Raw genomic sequence first — 18,438 nt, 5'->3', positions numbered from 1 at the left:
TGGAGCTGGGGAGAGACAAGTGTGCAACAGGAGTATGACACCACAATTCATCTAGCTCATGATTTCCCAACACCAGAAATCTTATATGTGTGGCAAGGTGCACGGAAGCGCATGCCTTTTGTCAGATGCACATGATCCCTAAAGAGGCTCGCCTCCTAAAGGGGTTATCTGGGACTTTTTTTTTTTTTTTTACTAAGGGCCTAAGAACTAACTACCTGCCTGTTCTGCCTGCCGCCGATCTCCGCCAGCTCAGAGCAGTCGCAGACCGCTTTAGCTGAAGTCCCATCAATGGAGTAGCTGCTTCTCTTCCTCTTTGCAATGTTGATGGCGCTTGGCAGCCAATGTCATGCAGATTGACAGCCAGCTCTTTTCTGCCTAACTGCATAAAGCTTATGGTCAATCATCAAGATACTGGAAGTCATGCCCTGTCGAAAGAGCAACCCAAAAGAGGAAGATCTGCTGTTGATGTGGAGCAGCAGAATCGCCAGCAAGAGCAGTCCGTGACTAATCTGAGCCGACGTTGGATAAAACAGTCAGGTAGTTGACAATTACCTGCTTACTATTTCTTAGACCCATAGTAAAAACAATAAAATAGTATTGGAAAACTCTTTTTATGAACCAGGAGTCTCTGACTCCAACATGCTGCCTCATTAAAACCCGCAAGAACAATGTCAGTCTTGATGAACAGAGGCCTATGACTCCAATTTTCACATGAAATTAATGAGATGATGGCACAATTTTTTCCTTTCTGCATTTGATTCTGGTAAATTTGATGCCACAAATAAGGTAGTCTAACAGCCTAAAAAACTAAAACCCTACAAAAATCCTGAAGAAACCCATTAAGACTCATGATCTGTAGAAAATGGCCCTATTAAGATCAGAAGCCATGACACTGGTGTAAACAGAAATAAAAGGAGAACTATGGAATTTAATTGATCCTCATATTAGCGCTAAATGGTGTTTTTTTTTACTATAAAAACTAACATGCAGGTAGTTGCTAACAACCTACCTGTTCTGCCTGACGCCAATCTCGGCCAGATCAGAGTGGTTACAGACTAACTGCAGGAAGCCGGCTGTCAATTAGACAGAACAGCCCAGAAGAGGAAGAGCTACTTTGCTGACGTTAAGCAGCAAAATCGCCGGCATGAGTGGTCTATCACCTCTCTGTGCTGGCGCCGGGTGGAACAGGCAGGTAGTAAGCAACTACTTGCCTGTTATTTCTTAGGCCCATAGTAAAAAAAGTAAAAAAAACCCCAAAAAACAGGAATCTCCTTTATCATACTATTGTAAATAAGGCAAAAAGTTTTATTCAAACGTCATCTTCAGTTTTACGTAGTGGGCACATTTCTTACAGTACCATAGAAAGATCCTTTTATTTTTTAATTTCCCCTAATATATTAAAGCTAGAATATGGTTTGTTGCTATGGACACACCACTAATTCATGTCTACAATATAATTTTCCATTGTGATTGGAAGAAATATTTTCCATAGAGTTAAGAGGCATCACATCAAGATGCATCAGGCATTTTTAAGGCAGCATTTCGGGTCTGGAGTGGTTCTTTGCCATCCTCATGTAATAAAAAATATATTTAGAAGTTTTACTAGTAACTTAAAGTATTAATATTGCTCTGAGTTCACTTTTATAGCAATTCATCTTGATCACATATGTTTTATTGTATTAATTAAATTTCGATTCTAAAAAACACAAGTGGCATCGTAAATTGAGAAATGATTGCTACCAGGGTTTACAGCAGGATGCTACTTTCTGTCATTGGCATTGTATTAGAGCGTTTTCATGGTTTGGGCAAAAAAATGAATGATCTGGTCATAGATTAACAGTCACATTTGGTTGACTGTAACAATGTCTTCTAGGAGTTGGATACAGTTGTGCTGCTTGGACGGCTTTCTGATACTTCAGACACTTTTACTGTATATCACATCTTGTTCTATTTAGGAATGGGCATTCCAAACATAAGCCACAGTTTAAATATGTGTTGTTGGCGAAGAAGCAGAGGAACCCTCTCAGTAAGAATTGTTGATGGGGAAATGCTTCTGTTGGTAATTGTTTATCGTAACCAATGTGTTCTATAATCAATGTCACGCCCCTCATTCAACTATGCAAAATACGCTGACAAAAGTGAGAAAAGAAATAGGTGCACATTATGTGAAATAACATCTACTGAATAAATCACCATAGGTTCTGGTGCAGCGTTAGATATGCCCTTTGCTGTAGTATATCCTATTGAACACAATGAGTTACATTGATAATGTAGAGAATTGACCCAAATTTATCAAAATAGTGCACTTGGCATAATATATTTTTGTATATACTGACAGAAAAAAAGCCTTAAATAAGGGCCACATATAAAAACAATAATTTTGTTAAGCTGACAAAATCTAAAAATCAAAGTAAGGTATGTTAAAAAAATGAGAAACCACAGAAGAGACAATTGGTGGGTATACCTGGATATTGGTATATATACTGTCAATCAAGAGATCAATATACATCGGTAAGCACTAGTGATAAGCAAACATGCATTATTCGAGCCTGAATGTCATCAGCGTGCTCGAAAAATGTATCAGAGTCCCCGCGGCTGCATGTTTCGCGGCTGTTTGATAGCTGCAACACATGCAGGGATTGTTTGTTAGGCAATCCCTGCATGTGTTGTGGCTGTCAAACATCCGCATGACATGCGGCCACAAGGACTCAAACATATTATTTGAGCACGCAGAAGACACTCGGTTAGCACCTGAGCATGCTCGAATAACGCCTTATCCAAGCACGTTTGTTCATCACTAGTAAGCTCACACAAGGAAAATCGCATAAGTCAGTGTCTACACAAACATTATGTATATAGACCAATTATGCATCCAAAATGTATAAATAGCCAAATGAGTATCCACTGTGAGGTAATCACTGAAGATCAAGCATTAAAAATATACATTGTATATCATATATGGAAATTCACATATGTTTAAATGTGTACATACAAGGTGTGCATGTGATTCAACTGCGTAGCAAAAATGTAAGTAAATAAGTTAAGCCGAGCATCATGCTAGGCACATATCAAACACAGAATATAAAACACATATATACAAAATAAAGCAAGAAATAAGGTGTATTTGATTAAAATTGCACATAATTACCTTAAAGGTAGGTATCCAGGTGCCCACCACACCCGATGTGCGTTTCGCAGGGAAATGCTTCATCCAGTGGTAAGATATTTTTTCAAAACTGACTGTATATATTAAACACATTTCCCTTCCTCATAACATCTTACTCCAATTGTGCATACACACCAGTATTTAGCATCAAATATGGCGCATACCATGTTGCTTCTTTTCAACACTCCTGAAAAACACATACATTTAATGCACGAGTCACGACACATATTTTTTTCATATATATTTTAAATAATGTAGAAATTTAATGTAATTGTGGTATATATTCTGATTATTACTTTTTACAGTGTATGTTTGCACTATTCCTTTGATGAACTCCGCTGTATAATTAAAAAAAATACTGTTGAGTTTAATCTAACAATTTTAATATGTCTGCATTTCCAAATGTTGGATCCATATTTAATTGGCTGTATTCACCTCTTTTTTTGTTATCAGTTTGTAGAGGCCCAGACTTTTGTTTATTTTTATTTTTTTGCAAAAGTCAAGAATAAGGATTGCTGTGTTATTTTTTAGCAGTAATAGCAGCATTGAGAAATAAAGGGATTACCTGGGGCTTTGCATAGTTTTCCACACAGAGCTAACAACTTAAAGCCAAGAAGATGCTAGCAAGATGCCTGTTCTACCCAGTGCTGATCTCTGCTGGGGATTCTCCAGCTTCTGGTGATGTCATGTTGATAGAGCAGATTCTTCTCTTCCACTCTGCTCTGTCGATGGAGTATGTCTGCCGATGTCATGCTGATTGACCGCCGGCTCCCTGCTTCCCAACTTCCCAACTGCAGTGAGCCAATTGTCAATTAGCTTGGCTTGATGTCCGTGACACCCCATTGACAGAGCAGACAAGAAGAGGAAGAGTTGCTCTGTTCAAATGAGGTAAAATGAAGCTGCAGAATTGCCAGTGGGAGCAGTCCATGACTGCTTTGAGCAAGCAGAGATTGAAGCCGTTTCACCAATTCTCGGCTTGTTAGTTCTGAGCTCCATAGGGAAAATAAGCAAAATCCTGAATAACTCTTTAAAATTACAATTTATTTGTATGAGTGGCCAAGGAAAGAAGCTGACCAATAAACTGATACTGTTTTATAATAAAAACAATTGTTCTCAAAGATCTCAGGTGCTATGGGCAAAAAACACAGATAGGATATCAACCCATTATTTGTCACAGGTAGTCCAAGCTTGCAGGTGCGCCCATTGTAGGATGATCCCCAATTCGTAATATAAGCCAAGAAGTAAATAAAGATGGCGACAGCAGCCAAAGTACTTTTTTTATACTTTCATCATAGGATGACAGCCAAATTTCAACCACTACAAACCTATAAATCTTTGTTAAGGCATAAAAATATTAGTGCCAAACCTTATACATTGATCACCTCAATCACCACTGGCAAAACTTAAGAGACCACGACATCAAAACCCTATCATGGGCAGCCCAATCTCCAGACCTGAACCCCATTTAAAACCTCTGGAATGTAATCAAGAGGATGATGGATAGTCACAAGCCATCAAACAAAGAAGAACTGCTTACATTTTTGCCCCAGAAGCAGTGTGAAAGACTGGTGGAAAGCATGCCAAGACGCATGAAAGCTGTGATTAAAAATCATGGTTATTCCACAAAATATTGATTTCTGAGCTCTTCCTGAGTTAAAACATTTGTATTGTTGTTTCTAAATGATTATGAGCTTGTTTTCTTTGCATTATTTGAGGTCTGAAAGCACTGTTTTTTTAATTTTCACCATTTTTCTTTGTCAGAAAAAAATTAAAAATTTATTGCTTGGAACTTCGGAGACATGTTGTCAGAAGTTTATAGAATAAAAGAACAATTTACATTTTACTCAAAAATCTATATACAGTATATAAAACTCAAAATCTGTAGTAGCCTGCTCTATACAAATCCACAGTTCTCGTCCAATTTGGGCGAAATTTGGCACGACCCCGCTCCACTCACAGGAGCAGAATACTGCGCACGTTACGTCTTGCTAGCATCACCCCGTCATGAGATTGGGGCCCCCGAAGTTAGGCCCTATACATATAATGGGGAAATGTGAAATCTGCAGTAGCCTGCTCTATACAAATCCACAGTTCTCGCCTGATTTGGGTGAAATTTGACACCCCCCTCCACCCACAGGAGCAGAATACTGCACACGTTAAATCTCGCTAGTGTCCCCCCATCATGAGATTGGGGTCCCCGAAGTTAGGCCCTATACATATAATGCAGAAATGTGAAGTTGAAAGTAAAAGTGCTGAGGGGAAAACAACAGTTGTGACTGACAGGGATGGATTATAGCGATGGCCCAAAGAGTCGCTGCTAAAGGGGCCGCACCACCACACAAACATTTCACAAACACCATACAAACATCACACAGACAGCACACGTACAACAACCCACAAGCACAACACCACACAAATACCACACCACACAAACACAAGACCACTCTAGGCACACACAACACAAACACCAAACCACAAATACCACAACACCCCATAAATATCACATGCACACCACACACACAACACCACACAAGCACAACACCACACACGCATGCAAACACACTCAGATGGATGCACCCTACGCACACGGATGAAGATTACTGAGCAGCAATATTGGGCAGGCGAAAAAATGCCTCATAGTAAGATTGTCATTATTACTATTATTACTATACAGGAAGCTTTCATCACTGAAGCTGCTGAGGTAAAGTGAAAGCTGAGCTCTGATTGGTTGCTATGGGCAACTAGACAAGGCTGCCTGTGAGGTTGGTTTTCATTACTGAGATGTGAGCTCCTTCAGGTGACACTGAAAATTTCACTTTAGCTACCATAACCAGCAGTTTAACATATTTTCCGCGAGCGATGCCGCGGGTATTCTACTAGTATACCTATAAAGAGAAAAATCTAACAAACTGAACATTTTGCAGTGGTCTTTTAATTTTTGCCAGAGCTGTGTGTATATATATATATATATATATATATATATATATATATATATATAGTACAGACCAAAAGTTTGGACACACCTTCTCATTTAAAGATTTTTCTGTATTTTCATGACTATGAAAATTGTAAATTCACACTGAAGGCATCAAAACTATAAATTAACACATGTGGAATTATATACTTAACAAAAAAGTGAGAAACAACTGAAATTACGTCTTATATTCTAGGTTCTTCAAAGTAGCCACCTTTTGCTTTGATTACTGCTTTGCACACTCTTGGCATTCTCTTGATGAGCTTCAAGAGGTAGTCACCGGGAATGGTCGTCCAACAATCTTGAGTTCCCAGAGATGCTTAGCACTTGTTGGCTCTTTTGTCTTCACTCTGCGGTCCAGCTCACCCCCAAACCATCTCGATTGGGTTCTGGTCTGGTGACTGTCGAGGCCAGGTCATCTAGGGTAGCACCCCATCACTCTCCTTCTTGGTCAAATAGCCCTTACACAGCCTGGAGGTGTGTTTGGGGTCATTTTCCTGTTGAAAAATAAATGATGGTACAACTAAACGCAAACCGGATGGAATAGCATGCCGCTGCAAGATGCTGTGGTAGCCATGCTGGTTCAGTATGCCTTCAATTTTGAATAAATCCCCAACAGTGTCACCAGCAAAGCACCCCCACAACATCACACCTCCTCCTCCATGCTTCACGGTGGGAACCAGGCATGTAGAGTCCATCCGTTCACCTTTTCTGCGTCGCACAAAGACATGATGGTTGGAACCAAAGATCTCAAATTTGGACTCATCAGGCCAAAGCACAGATTTCCACTGGTCAAATGTCCATTCCTTGTGTTCTTTAGCCCAAACAAGTCTCTTCTGCTTGTTGCCTGTCCTTAGCAGTGGTTTCCAAGAAGCAGCTATTTTACCATGAAGGCCTGCTGCACAAAGTCTCCTCTTAACAGTTTTTGTAGAGATGTGTCTGCTGCAAGAACTCTGTGTGGCATTGACCTGGTCTCTAATCTGAGCTGCTGTTAACCTGCGATTTCTGAGGCTGGTGACTCGGATAAACTTATCCTCAGAAGCAGAGGTGACTCTTGGTCTTCCTTTCCTGGGGCGGTCCTCATGTGAGCCAGTTTCTTTGTAGCGCTTGATGGTTTTTGCCACTGTACTTGGGGACACTTTCAAAGTTTTCCCAATTTTTTGGACTGACTGACCTTCATTTCTTAAAGTAATGATGGCCACTAGTTTACTTAGAATGTGTATTATGACAAGAAAAAAGCAGCTAACAGTCCTTTCAGTAGGACTATCAGCTGTGTATCCACCAGACTTCTGCACAACACAACTGATGGTACTAACCCCAGTTATAAGGCAAGAAATCCCACTTATTAAACCTGAAAGGGTACACCTGTGAAGTGAAAACCATTTCCGGTGACTACCTCTTGAAGCTCATCAAAAGAATGCCAAGAGTGTGTAAAGCAGTCATCAAAGCAAAAGGTGGCTACTTTGAAGAACCTAGAATATAAGACATATTTTCAGCTGTTTCACACTTTTTTGCTAAGTATATAATTCCACATGTCTTAATTCATAGTTTTGATGCCTTCAGTGTGAAGTTACAATTTTCATAGTCATGAAAATACAGAAAAATCATTAAATCAGAAAGTGTGTCCAAACTTTTGGTCTTTACTATATATATATATATATATATATATATATATATATACACATATATCTAAAATGTTAATTGAAAGCTATTAAAGTTAGATTGATTGCTAACGAGCTTTAACCCAAAAAAAAAAAAAAAAAGAGAGATCTAAGGGCTAGCCTTCTATAAATGTAGATTTAGCTTGGGGATGCATTCGTGCAGGGGTGCATTCGTGCACTGTTATTCGTGTATTTTTTATTCAAAGTACTTTTTTTCTAAGTACTCGGCAGTTATAACATGGCAGTTAGACAGGGCAGGAGACAGGTAAGACAATCTAAATCTAATCCATATTCACTTGAAACAGCACAAATACTCACCATATTTATTTGTATAATCTATATTCTGGCTGCTGCATTCACTCACATTCACCGCCCTCGCATTAACTCTCTACACTCCATCCATATCGGCCCCTCTGTCCTTGCCTCTCCTATGTATAGCACTCATGCTCTATTCACATTGCTTAACAGCACAGATCCATTCAGTCCCACCATCCAACACAAGAGACGCTCTCACAAATCACTTAACCATCTGCTCACTCTTTCAATCCTCCTTCTCCTAGTCGCTGGAGACATATCTCCAAACCCCGGCCCCCCATGTTATAGCCAGTCAAACCTCCCAATTGCTACACCCAGAAACCCCTCTAACCTTATTAATATTCCCTGCATGCCTGCTGTCTCTTTCAATTGTGCCCTTTGGAATTCTCGCTCTGTGTGTAATAAACTCTCCTTCATCCATGACTTCTTCCTTTCTAATTCTCTTAATCTCCTGGCTCTTACTGAAACCTGGATCCAGCAGTCAGACACCACTGCTGCTGCTGCTCTTTCATATGGTGGACTACACTTTTCTCATACCCCAAGATCAGACAACAGAGCAGGTGGAGGCGTTGGCCTGCTCCTTTCACCCAAATGTACTTTCCAAGTTATCCCCCAAGTACCCTCACTTGTAACATAGTAACATAGTTAGTAAGGCCGAAAAAAGACATTTGTCCATCCAGTTCAGCCTATATTCCATCATAATAAATACCCAGATCTACGTCCTTCTACAGAACCTAATAATTGTATGATACAATATTGTTCTGCTCCAGGAAGACATCCAGGCCTCTCTTGAACCCCTCGACTGAGTTCGCAATCACCACCTCCTCAGGCAAGCAATTCCAGATTCTCACTGCCCTAACAGTAAAGAATCCTCTTCTATGTTGGTGGAAAAACCTTCTCTCCTCCAGAGGCAAAGAATGCCCCCTTGTGCCCGTCACCTTCCTTGGTATAAACAGATCCTCAGCGAGATATTTGTATTGTCCCCTTATATACTTATACATGGTTATTAGATCGCCCCTCAGTCGTCTTTTTTCTAGACTAAATAATCCTAATTTCGCTAATCTATCTGGGTATTGTAGTTCTCCCATCCCCTTTATTAATTTTGTTGCCCTCCTTTGTACTCTCTCTAGTTCCATTATATCCTTCCTGAGCACCGGTGCCCAAAACTGGACACAGTACTCCATGTGCGGTCTAACTAGGGATTTGTACAGAGGCAGTATAATGCTCTCATCATGTGTATCCAGACCTCTTTTAATGCACCCCATGATCCTGTTTGCCTTGGCAGCTGCTGCCTTGTCTTCCCTTCCTTTGAGGTCCATGTGGTCAGACTCTACGTCCCCTTCTCCATGCGAGTGGCGGTGGTGTATCGTCCTCCCGGCCCCTCTCATCAGTTCCTGGATCACTTTGCCACTTGGCTTCCACACTTTCTCTCCTGTGACACCCCCACCATTATCATGGGTGATTTCAACATCCCCATTGCCTCTCCCCTCTCCCCATCTGCTTCTCACCTTTTATCTCTATCCTCCTCTTTTGGCCTCTCGCAGCATACTAACTCTCCAACACATGAAGATGGAAACTCCCTTGACTTGGTCTTCTCCCGACTTTGCTCAGTGGATGATTTCACAAACTCCCCTCTCCCGCTCTCTGACCACAACCTTCTTTCATTCTCTATCAAGAACTGCCATCCTGCTCAGGTCACCCCCACTTTCCACACTTATAGAAACATACAGGCCATTAACACCCAGAAACTTATGAAGAACTTGCAGTCCTCATTGGCCCCTATCTCCTCCATCTCATGTCCTGATTCTGCATTGAAGCATTACAATGAAACCCTGCAAAGTGCTCTGGATGAAGCTGCTCCTCCTATACATAAAACAACTCGGCACAGACGGCAACAACCGTGGCACACGCTGCAAACACGTTTCCTGCAGCGGTGCTCCAGGTGCGCAGAACGTCTGTGGAGAAAATCTAATCTACCCGAAGATTTCATCCATTATAAGTTCATGCTAAAGACATACAATTCTGCCCTTCACCTCTCCAAACAAACCTACTTCAACACCCTCATCACCTCCCTGTCCAATAACCCTAAACGTCTCTTTGACACGTTCCAGTCCCTACTCAACCCAAGAGAGCAGGCCCCAACCACGGATCTCCGTGCTGATGATCTGGCCAATTACTTCAAAGAAAAAATTGACCACATTCGACAGGAAATCATCTCCCAATCTCTTCATACCATGCACTGTCCTCCCTCCCCCACTGCATCTAGTTCACTCTCTGACTTTGAAGCAGTTACAGAAGAAGAAGTAAGCAGGCTCCTTGCATCTTCTCGCCCGACCACTTGCACCAGTGACCCCATTCCGTCACATCTCCTCCAGTCCCTTTCCCCGGCTGTCACCTCTCACCTAACAAAAATATTCAACCTTTCCCTCACTTCCGGTATTTTTCCCTCCTCATTTAAGCATGCCATCATACATCCATTACTTAAAAAACCATCCCTCGATCAAAACTGTGCCGCTAATTATAGACCTGTCTCTAATCTTCCCTTTATCTCTAAACTCCTCGAACGCCTGGTCCACTCCCGTCTTACCCGCTATCTCTCAGATAACTCTCTTCTCGACCCTCTTCAATCTGGCTTCCGCTCTTTACACTCTACTGAAACTGCCCTCACTAAAGTCTCTAATGACCTACTAACAGCTAAATCTAATGGTCACTACTCCATGCTAATTCTCTTGGATCTCTCTGCAGCATTCGACACTGTGGATCATCAGCTCCTCCTCACTATGCTCCGCTCCATCGGCCTCAAGGACACCGTTCTCTCCTGGTTCTCCTCCTATCTCTCTGACCGATCCTTCACTGTATGTTTTGCTGGTTCCTCCTCCTCTCACCTTCCCCTTACTGTTGGGGTTCCTCAAGGATCAGTCCTAGGCCCCCTACTCTTCTCGTTGTATACTGCCCCTATTGGACAAACAATCAGTAGATTTGGTTTCCAGTACCATCTCTATGCTGACGACACCCAATTATACACTTCTGCTCCTGATATCACACCGACCTTTTTAGAAAACACCAGTGATTGTCTTACCGCTGTCTCTAACATCATGTCCTCCCTCTATCTGAAACTAATCCTGTCAAAAACTGAACTCCTCGTGTTCTCTCCCTCTACTAACCTACCTTTGCCTGACATTGCCATCTCCGTGTGCGGTTCCACCATTACTCCAAAGCAACATGCCCGCTGCCTTGGGGTCATCCTTGATTCTGACCTTTCATTCACCCCCTACATCCGATCACTGGCTCGCTCTTCTTACCTGCATCTCAAAAACATTTCTAGAATTCGCCCTTTTCTTACTTTCGACTCTGCAAAAACTCTGACTGTTTCACTTATTCATTCTCGTCTGGACTATTGTAACTCTCTATTAATCGGCCTCCCTCTTGCAAAACTCTCCCCGCTCCAATCTGTCCTGAATGCTGCAGCCAGGATCATATTCCTCACCAACCGTTACACCGATGCCTCTACCCTGTGCCAGTCATTACACTGGCTACCCATCCACTCCAGAATCCAGTACAAAACTACTACCCTCATCCACAAAGCACTCCATGGCTCAGCACCACCCTACATCTCCTCCGTGGTATCAGTCTACCACCCTACCCGTGCCCTCCGCTCCGCTAATGACCTCAGGTTAGCATCCTCAATAATCAGAACCTCCCACTCCCGTCTCCAAGACTTTACACGTGCTGCGCCGATTCTTTGGAATGCACTACCTAGGTTAATACGATTAATCCCCAATCCCCACAGTTTTAAGCGTGCCCTAAAAACTCATTTGTTCAGACTGGCCTACCGCCTCAATGCATTAACCTAACGATCCCTGTGTGGCCTATTTATAATTAAAAAAAAAAAAAAAAGGTTCCTCGCATCATGTTCTCATACACTTTATGCAGTATTAGCCCTCTGTGTCTGTACTGCTACATACTTAGGCAGTTAACTGGTTCATGCAGCTTTACATGAACACCTGAGCCTTACACTATAGCTGGTCCGAATAACTAAAGCAATTGTTACCATCCACCTCTCGTGTCTCCCCTTTTCCTCATAGTTTGTAAGCTTGCGAGCAGGGCCCTCACTCCTCCTGGTATCTGTTTTGAACTGTATTTCTGTTATGCTGTAATGTCTATTGTCTGTACAAGTCCCCTCTATAATTTGTAAAGCGCTGCGGAATATGTTGGCGCTATATAAATAAAAATTATTATTATTATTATTATTAAAAAAATCATAGGACACAATATCCACATTTAAAATAGGATGATGCACAAAAGAAGGGTATTGCAAAGGCTTCCTGTGTCCAGAATAAACAAAATTAATTGCGCATGCGCCAGTGAAATATCGTAACTGGATAATGCTACTAAGGCATAAAGTGCACGCCATGAGAGATGTGAACACTTACATCATCGCAAATCATCTTTAATGCTATAGAAAAGCTGAGATAAAGGTCGCTCCAGGTGTCTGGGCAACAAAGTTAAATTTCAGAGTTTGTAAGCAACTAGGCAACTTACCTGATCCTATATCAATTCAGTACAATTCAATGGATTTTTTGATTTGTGTTCTTGATGTAGGTCAGTTACTGGGAAAGCTGAGCCGGCAATGCCTGGCCGTTTGTATGTTCACCCAGATTCTCCGGCTACTGGAGCACATTGGATGAGGCAGCTGGTGTCATTCCAGAAGCTGAAGCTCACAAATAACCATCTAGATCCTTTTGGACACGTAAGTATCGTTTTCTACTGTTTAAAAGGATTGTATAGTCAGAAAATGATCTAATATTTAAAGTAATTATTTATATTAATATATTTAAAGAAAGGTAGTGTCTTTTCTCTAATGTTCCATGGTATTTTCTAATTTTAAAGAGTCCTGAAATCTTGCAGTTTTACAAGTAAGCCCAGACTACCTTTCTGGAGCTATCTCGTTATCATCGTAGACAGGATTACATTGAAACGTAACACCTATCTATCTATCTATCTATCTATCTATCTATCTATCTATCTATATTTATTTATATAAAACACATGATTCTCCTCTGACAAATCATGATTTCACAGCTCACCTATTCCCCTCTGCACAGATCAAAAAGCATTCTCAGAAAACTCTCCTATGGAAGTCCGTGAATCATCATCTGTTAACAAAAAAAAATAAATAACAGGTGATACATTCCCTATACAGTCTACACAATTTAAAGAATCAAAGGGAATAATTATTTACAACATGGTGAAAGATTTCAGTATTGACTACCATTTGTTTATTTACTTAATTAGGCGATATGATTATTCACGGTGATTATCATACAGACTGACAGTTAATACATTTATTATGTATTTGATTATTTATTAGTTTTTCTCTGGTTTTATAAATCCCAGTGAAGTATGTCTATATGTCCTTACAGCATATAAAGCGTTATTTTTATTGAGTGCAATGGTATGCAGAACCTTATGTTAAGTCAGATTAAATATACATATGTATAGATCATACATACAAAAATACACAGTGATCTATATCAATTCAGGAGGACAATGCACTTTAGCACTGTGTTCTGGTATTGATATTTAAGTTTAAATTTTCTAAAGTTACACTTTGTTTACTACTATGTGTAAATTTTGATACCTAGTTTGGCTCTATTTTGAATATTACAAACATATGCACAAAGAAGTTCATGTATAAAAAACAAGACACTTTTGGTGGGATGATGCATTCAAACCAGTCGTATATCTTGTCATAGATAAGCCGGTAATTTCAGAACTTTTCATGTTATAGCTGCCAGATCTTAAAGTGGTTGTTTTTCCAGACAAAAATATTTTGAAAAGGGCTTATCTTGGTTTAACAAAAGTAAAAGAATTGATACTCACCTTACTGATCACACACCCTTTCTGAAGCTTAACTGGTCCCAGCTGGTGTCAACTTCCTGGTACTTATAAATTGTGGGAACTGTCTTCTCAGCCAATCACTCATGGAGGCGGGTCATGACTGATTGGCTGAGCCCGCATTTCCTGCCCTTCTTGGAGTACCAAGAAAGGACCAGGAAATAGAAACCAGTGGGCACCCGGTTCGGGCTTGAATGGGAGGAGTGGGGGATTCTTTTATTTCATACCAGTCTAACGCCTTTTACAAATTATTATTTTTTTCCTGGACAGCCCTTTAATACACCTGGTTCATCACTAACATTATACCAAATTTACATCCATTTTATTTATTTTACAGAATGTTATATTAGCGAACAATCATCCGCATCCCTGTATAAAAAAGGAAAACTATTTGCCGTTGGTACGTCAGTGTTGCCTTTAGTTTTTTGTTGTTGTTGTTAGGATGATGTCCATTGCTCATTTTATATTTATCGTGGCATTACAACTAAGTTCAACACTTCATTACATGCACCACAATGTGCGCAGAATACAGATGATCAAGCTGGGACAACATGGTGGCAAAAATGACTATAATTAATAATTGCAAATTGTGCAAAAATTGTGATCTGCAATTAGGAGTTACACGTTACTATCGTGGCTATTGCAAAAAGGGCAACATTTCGACCATTTTGTGTTAATAGTCACATTGGTGGTGAAATAATAGTAAATTCCTAATAAGTAACAGGACTAAAACCAGCAATCAGTAAGTAATAATGCAATAAGCGTATACTATAAAACGCTGCTAGATAAACATTCCTTACAGCACAATGGTGACATGTATGAGGCATGATGGCTATGTATTCGGTGCGTGATTATATTCTGTTAGTGAAATCATACAGGTTGCCATAGTGACAGACTGGGAACACTGCCAAAAAGCAGCTCAGATATTGCAACAAAATTCACGGCCACTCCACATTTTTCACTATACAGAATGAATGTATAATAGCATAATATGGACAGGAGATATGTTAAAGGTGTCTATTTAATGGGTCTATTTTATAATGTATTATAGGTATACTAACTTATTTAACGAACTGATATTTATTACCCATTCATTATACAGCACCAACATATTCAGCAGCTCAGTGCAAAAATTTTCGCCATTGACATCAGTCACTGTTCCCAATACAACCCCCAAACTATATTTTCTTATTTCGAGTCATTCACATGGGTCAGTTTCTTAGGAAACCAGTTAATCTCCTAGAATATTTTTGTTGGTTAACCTGTTCAGGACAGGACCATTTTTCTGTTTTTGTGCTTTCCTTTTTTTCCCCCGCACTTCTAAAAGCCACAACATTTTTATTTTTCCTTCCACATAAAAGTATGAGGGCTCGTTTTTGTGAGACAAGTTGTAGTTTTGAATGACATCATTCATTTTACCAATGAATGTACGGGAAAATGGAAAAGCGAAATGAAGTGGCGAAAAATATGCAATTCTGCCATTGTTTTCAGAGCTTTGTTTTTACAGCGCTGATTAAATGGTAAAAATGATCTGGTACCATGATTATGCAGGTCAGTAGAATTACAGCGTTACTGTACCAAACTTGCATTTTTTTATTTAAGTGGTGAAAAAAATGTTAAAAGTTTGTAAAAAAAAATTTTTGGGTTGTACTGCTTTTTCCAAGATTTGTAACATTTTTACTTTTCCGTGAATTGTGACAGGGATTGTTTTTTGCATGTTGAGATTGCGTTTTCATTGATGTTATGTGAAGTTTTGAACGCTTTACATTGCATGTTTTGTGGATGATGAGTGACTGAAAAATGTATCAACTGGGTTACTTCTTTTTATATTTTGATAGATCTGGCTTTTCTGGATGCGGTGATGCCAGATGTTTTTTTTTATTTATTTATGTTTAATGAGGGAAAATGGGGTGATTCAGTTTTTTATATTTTTTTATACTTTTAAAACCGTTTTTTACTTTATAATTTGTTAATCCCCTTGGGGGACTTGAACCTGCAATCATCTGATCGCTTATACTATATCCACAATATTGTAGCATGTAGTATAAATCACCATCTCCTTTGAAGTTCAAAAGAGTACCAAAATGGGGGCAATGGGGACCATCAGCGGGCCCATGGCTGTCATAGTAAAACATTGGTGCCTTGCGAACATGTCACAGGGGGCTTATGGGAGCAAGTGTGCATCTATCACCCATTTTACTGTTGTAGAAATACACCCACAGCACACATCAGTGATGACTTTTCTCTGTGGCCTTCATTCCCAGTCATCTTCAAAAAAAGGCATACACATCATTCAGGCACTGACTCACCATCTTGCTGGACCTCCACTGCATCTATAGGCTTCCATCTCAACATCAAGTGGGAGGCCTTCTCTACTAGGTCTCCACTGCTACACAAGCTCACCTCACACTCAGGGCTCGCTCACATGAGCGTATAACTCGGACAAGCGCAATCGGATTAAAAAAGTGATTGCACTCGGACCAATGTTATTCAATGAGGCAGTGCAGATCAGATGTATTTGGCGTGAGAAAATTGAATGATTCTCTCATGCGAGAGAATAAGATGCTATATGCAAATGACCCTTGTCTCAAACTCTTCTGCAAGCATGAGCCAAGTGTCATTCTACAGTGATCCGATTCTCTCACATGCGAAAATAGGATCAAAGGTGCGGAGTAGATAAAGAACTTAATTTCTCTATCTTCTCCATTGTGTGAGTTGATGTATGTTGGACTGCACTGGAATGACATCCGAGTGTAGTCCAATGTTTTGCACATACCCATTGACTTGTATGGGTGTGCGTCGTCTGATATACGCTGCTCATCGCAACATGGAACAAGTTTTTTCTCATGCCGACTTGGATACATTACATTTCTGTAGCATAGGAAACTGTAAATGGTCCTGGAAAAGATTAATACCTGCCGAGTAAAAAAACGGATTGCACACGGATGACAAAAATCGTCCCACTCTCCAAACAAATAGTTAAACAGAACCTGTCACCAAGTCAGAAATGGAGAGTTTTTCCTCTTATTTTATTTCATCTGCTCCTTTTAGTAATCTGATTTTTATTTTTTTATAGGCCGCCATACAATTCTGGAGATATAGGTCTTTTTATTTAGTGCAAATTTTTCTGGTCTTAACCAAGAGTGTGTGGCACACAGAATGAAATGGGGGTAGTATCTTTAGGCTGCTCTGCATTCTTACGCTATGAAGCACGTCCCTTTGTAAAGACCATAAAAATTGTCACTTAGGAAAAGCCTAAATTTCTGACAGCCTTAAAAAAATAAATACAAATGGAATACTCAGGGGAGCTGTGGGATTATAAATAAATAATAAAGAAAATTGGCCACTTGTGACCTGGTTACAGGCCCTGTTTAAATGGCCCATACTGTATATTTGCTGAATCCCATTGAAAGTCACACCATAAAACATTTTCAACCTGTAGAATCAAATTCCCAATGTCTGTCAAGCTGATAATTCTTTTAAATGTACGGTACTTTTGTGCTAAGCATCCAGAATACCAATTGCAAGCTAGTAAGTGAGATCTTGAAAACAAGATACATTTTGAAATGACTCAAATTCCTAAACAAAACATATTATTTAGAAATGAATAATAAATATGTATAAAACAATATCTGAACTGTGGTAAATAAAAAAAACTCTTGTGTTCTAATAGAAATAGTATCTGTTGAGGCATTCTCCCACTTGTGATTGAATCGGAAGAATGCAGTCCATTTAAATATTGGATTGCATTTGGACCAATATTATTCTATGATTGTGTGTTCAGCTGCGATTTTTTTCCCAGCTCGAAATGGATCATGATTGGACTGGAAAAAAATCAGACCGCATTCACAAATAGGAGTCAATGGGTGTGATAAAAAGGTGTGATAAAAAAAAATTGCTACTAACAACTATCGCTACTTACTAACCCCTGGGCTTGATGTCACCTGACAATACAAAGGTGACATCAACCCCAATACTATCATCCCACTTGCCACTGCACAAGGGCAAGTGAGAAGAGCGAGGTTAAGTGCCAGAATTACATCTGAAAGTTGATGTTTTTAATCTGGGAGGGGGACAATATCCATGGTCACTTCCTAGGCTATTAATATCAGCCTGCAGCTGTCTGCCTAGCCTTTACTGGTTATTAATTATAGGGGGACCCTATGTCATTTTCTGTGGGGTTTCCTTATTTTAATAACCAGGAAAGGCTAAGCATACAGGTAGGAGCTGATATTAATAGCCTGGAAAGCTCCATGGCTATTATCCCCTTCCCAGACTATAAATATCTGCCCCCAGCTGTCCGCTTTCCCTCTGGTGGTTAATAAAATGTCAGGGGATCCGCCTTTTTTTCCAAAAGAAATGTATTTAGGAAAAAAACATGTACAGTAAGCTACACACACAGCACTGATTTTATTCCTCACTCA

General features: G+C 40.0%; 1 protein-coding gene across 1 annotated transcript in view; it reads left to right on the top strand.

The window, feature by feature from the left end:
• The window catches only part of TBX5 (T-box transcription factor 5), a 134,512-nt gene that overhangs the window by 8,424 nt on the left and 107,650 nt on the right, over positions 1–18,438 (top strand). Inside the window, exon 3 of the mRNA XM_069759820.1 lies at positions 12,719–12,866. Within this exon, the coding sequence (XP_069615921.1) occupies positions 12,719–12,866 (148 nt within the window). The remainder of the gene's footprint in view (positions 1–12,718; positions 12,867–18,438) is intronic.

The sequence above is a fragment of the Ranitomeya imitator genome, chromosome 1, assembly GCF_032444005.1.
Source record: "Ranitomeya imitator isolate aRanImi1 chromosome 1, aRanImi1.pri, whole genome shotgun sequence".
In the NCBI taxonomy this organism is placed as follows: domain Eukaryota; kingdom Metazoa; phylum Chordata; class Amphibia; order Anura; family Dendrobatidae; genus Ranitomeya; species Ranitomeya imitator.
The sequence above is the reverse complement of the archived record's forward strand: the minus strand, read 5'-3'. Positions and strand labels throughout refer to the sequence as shown.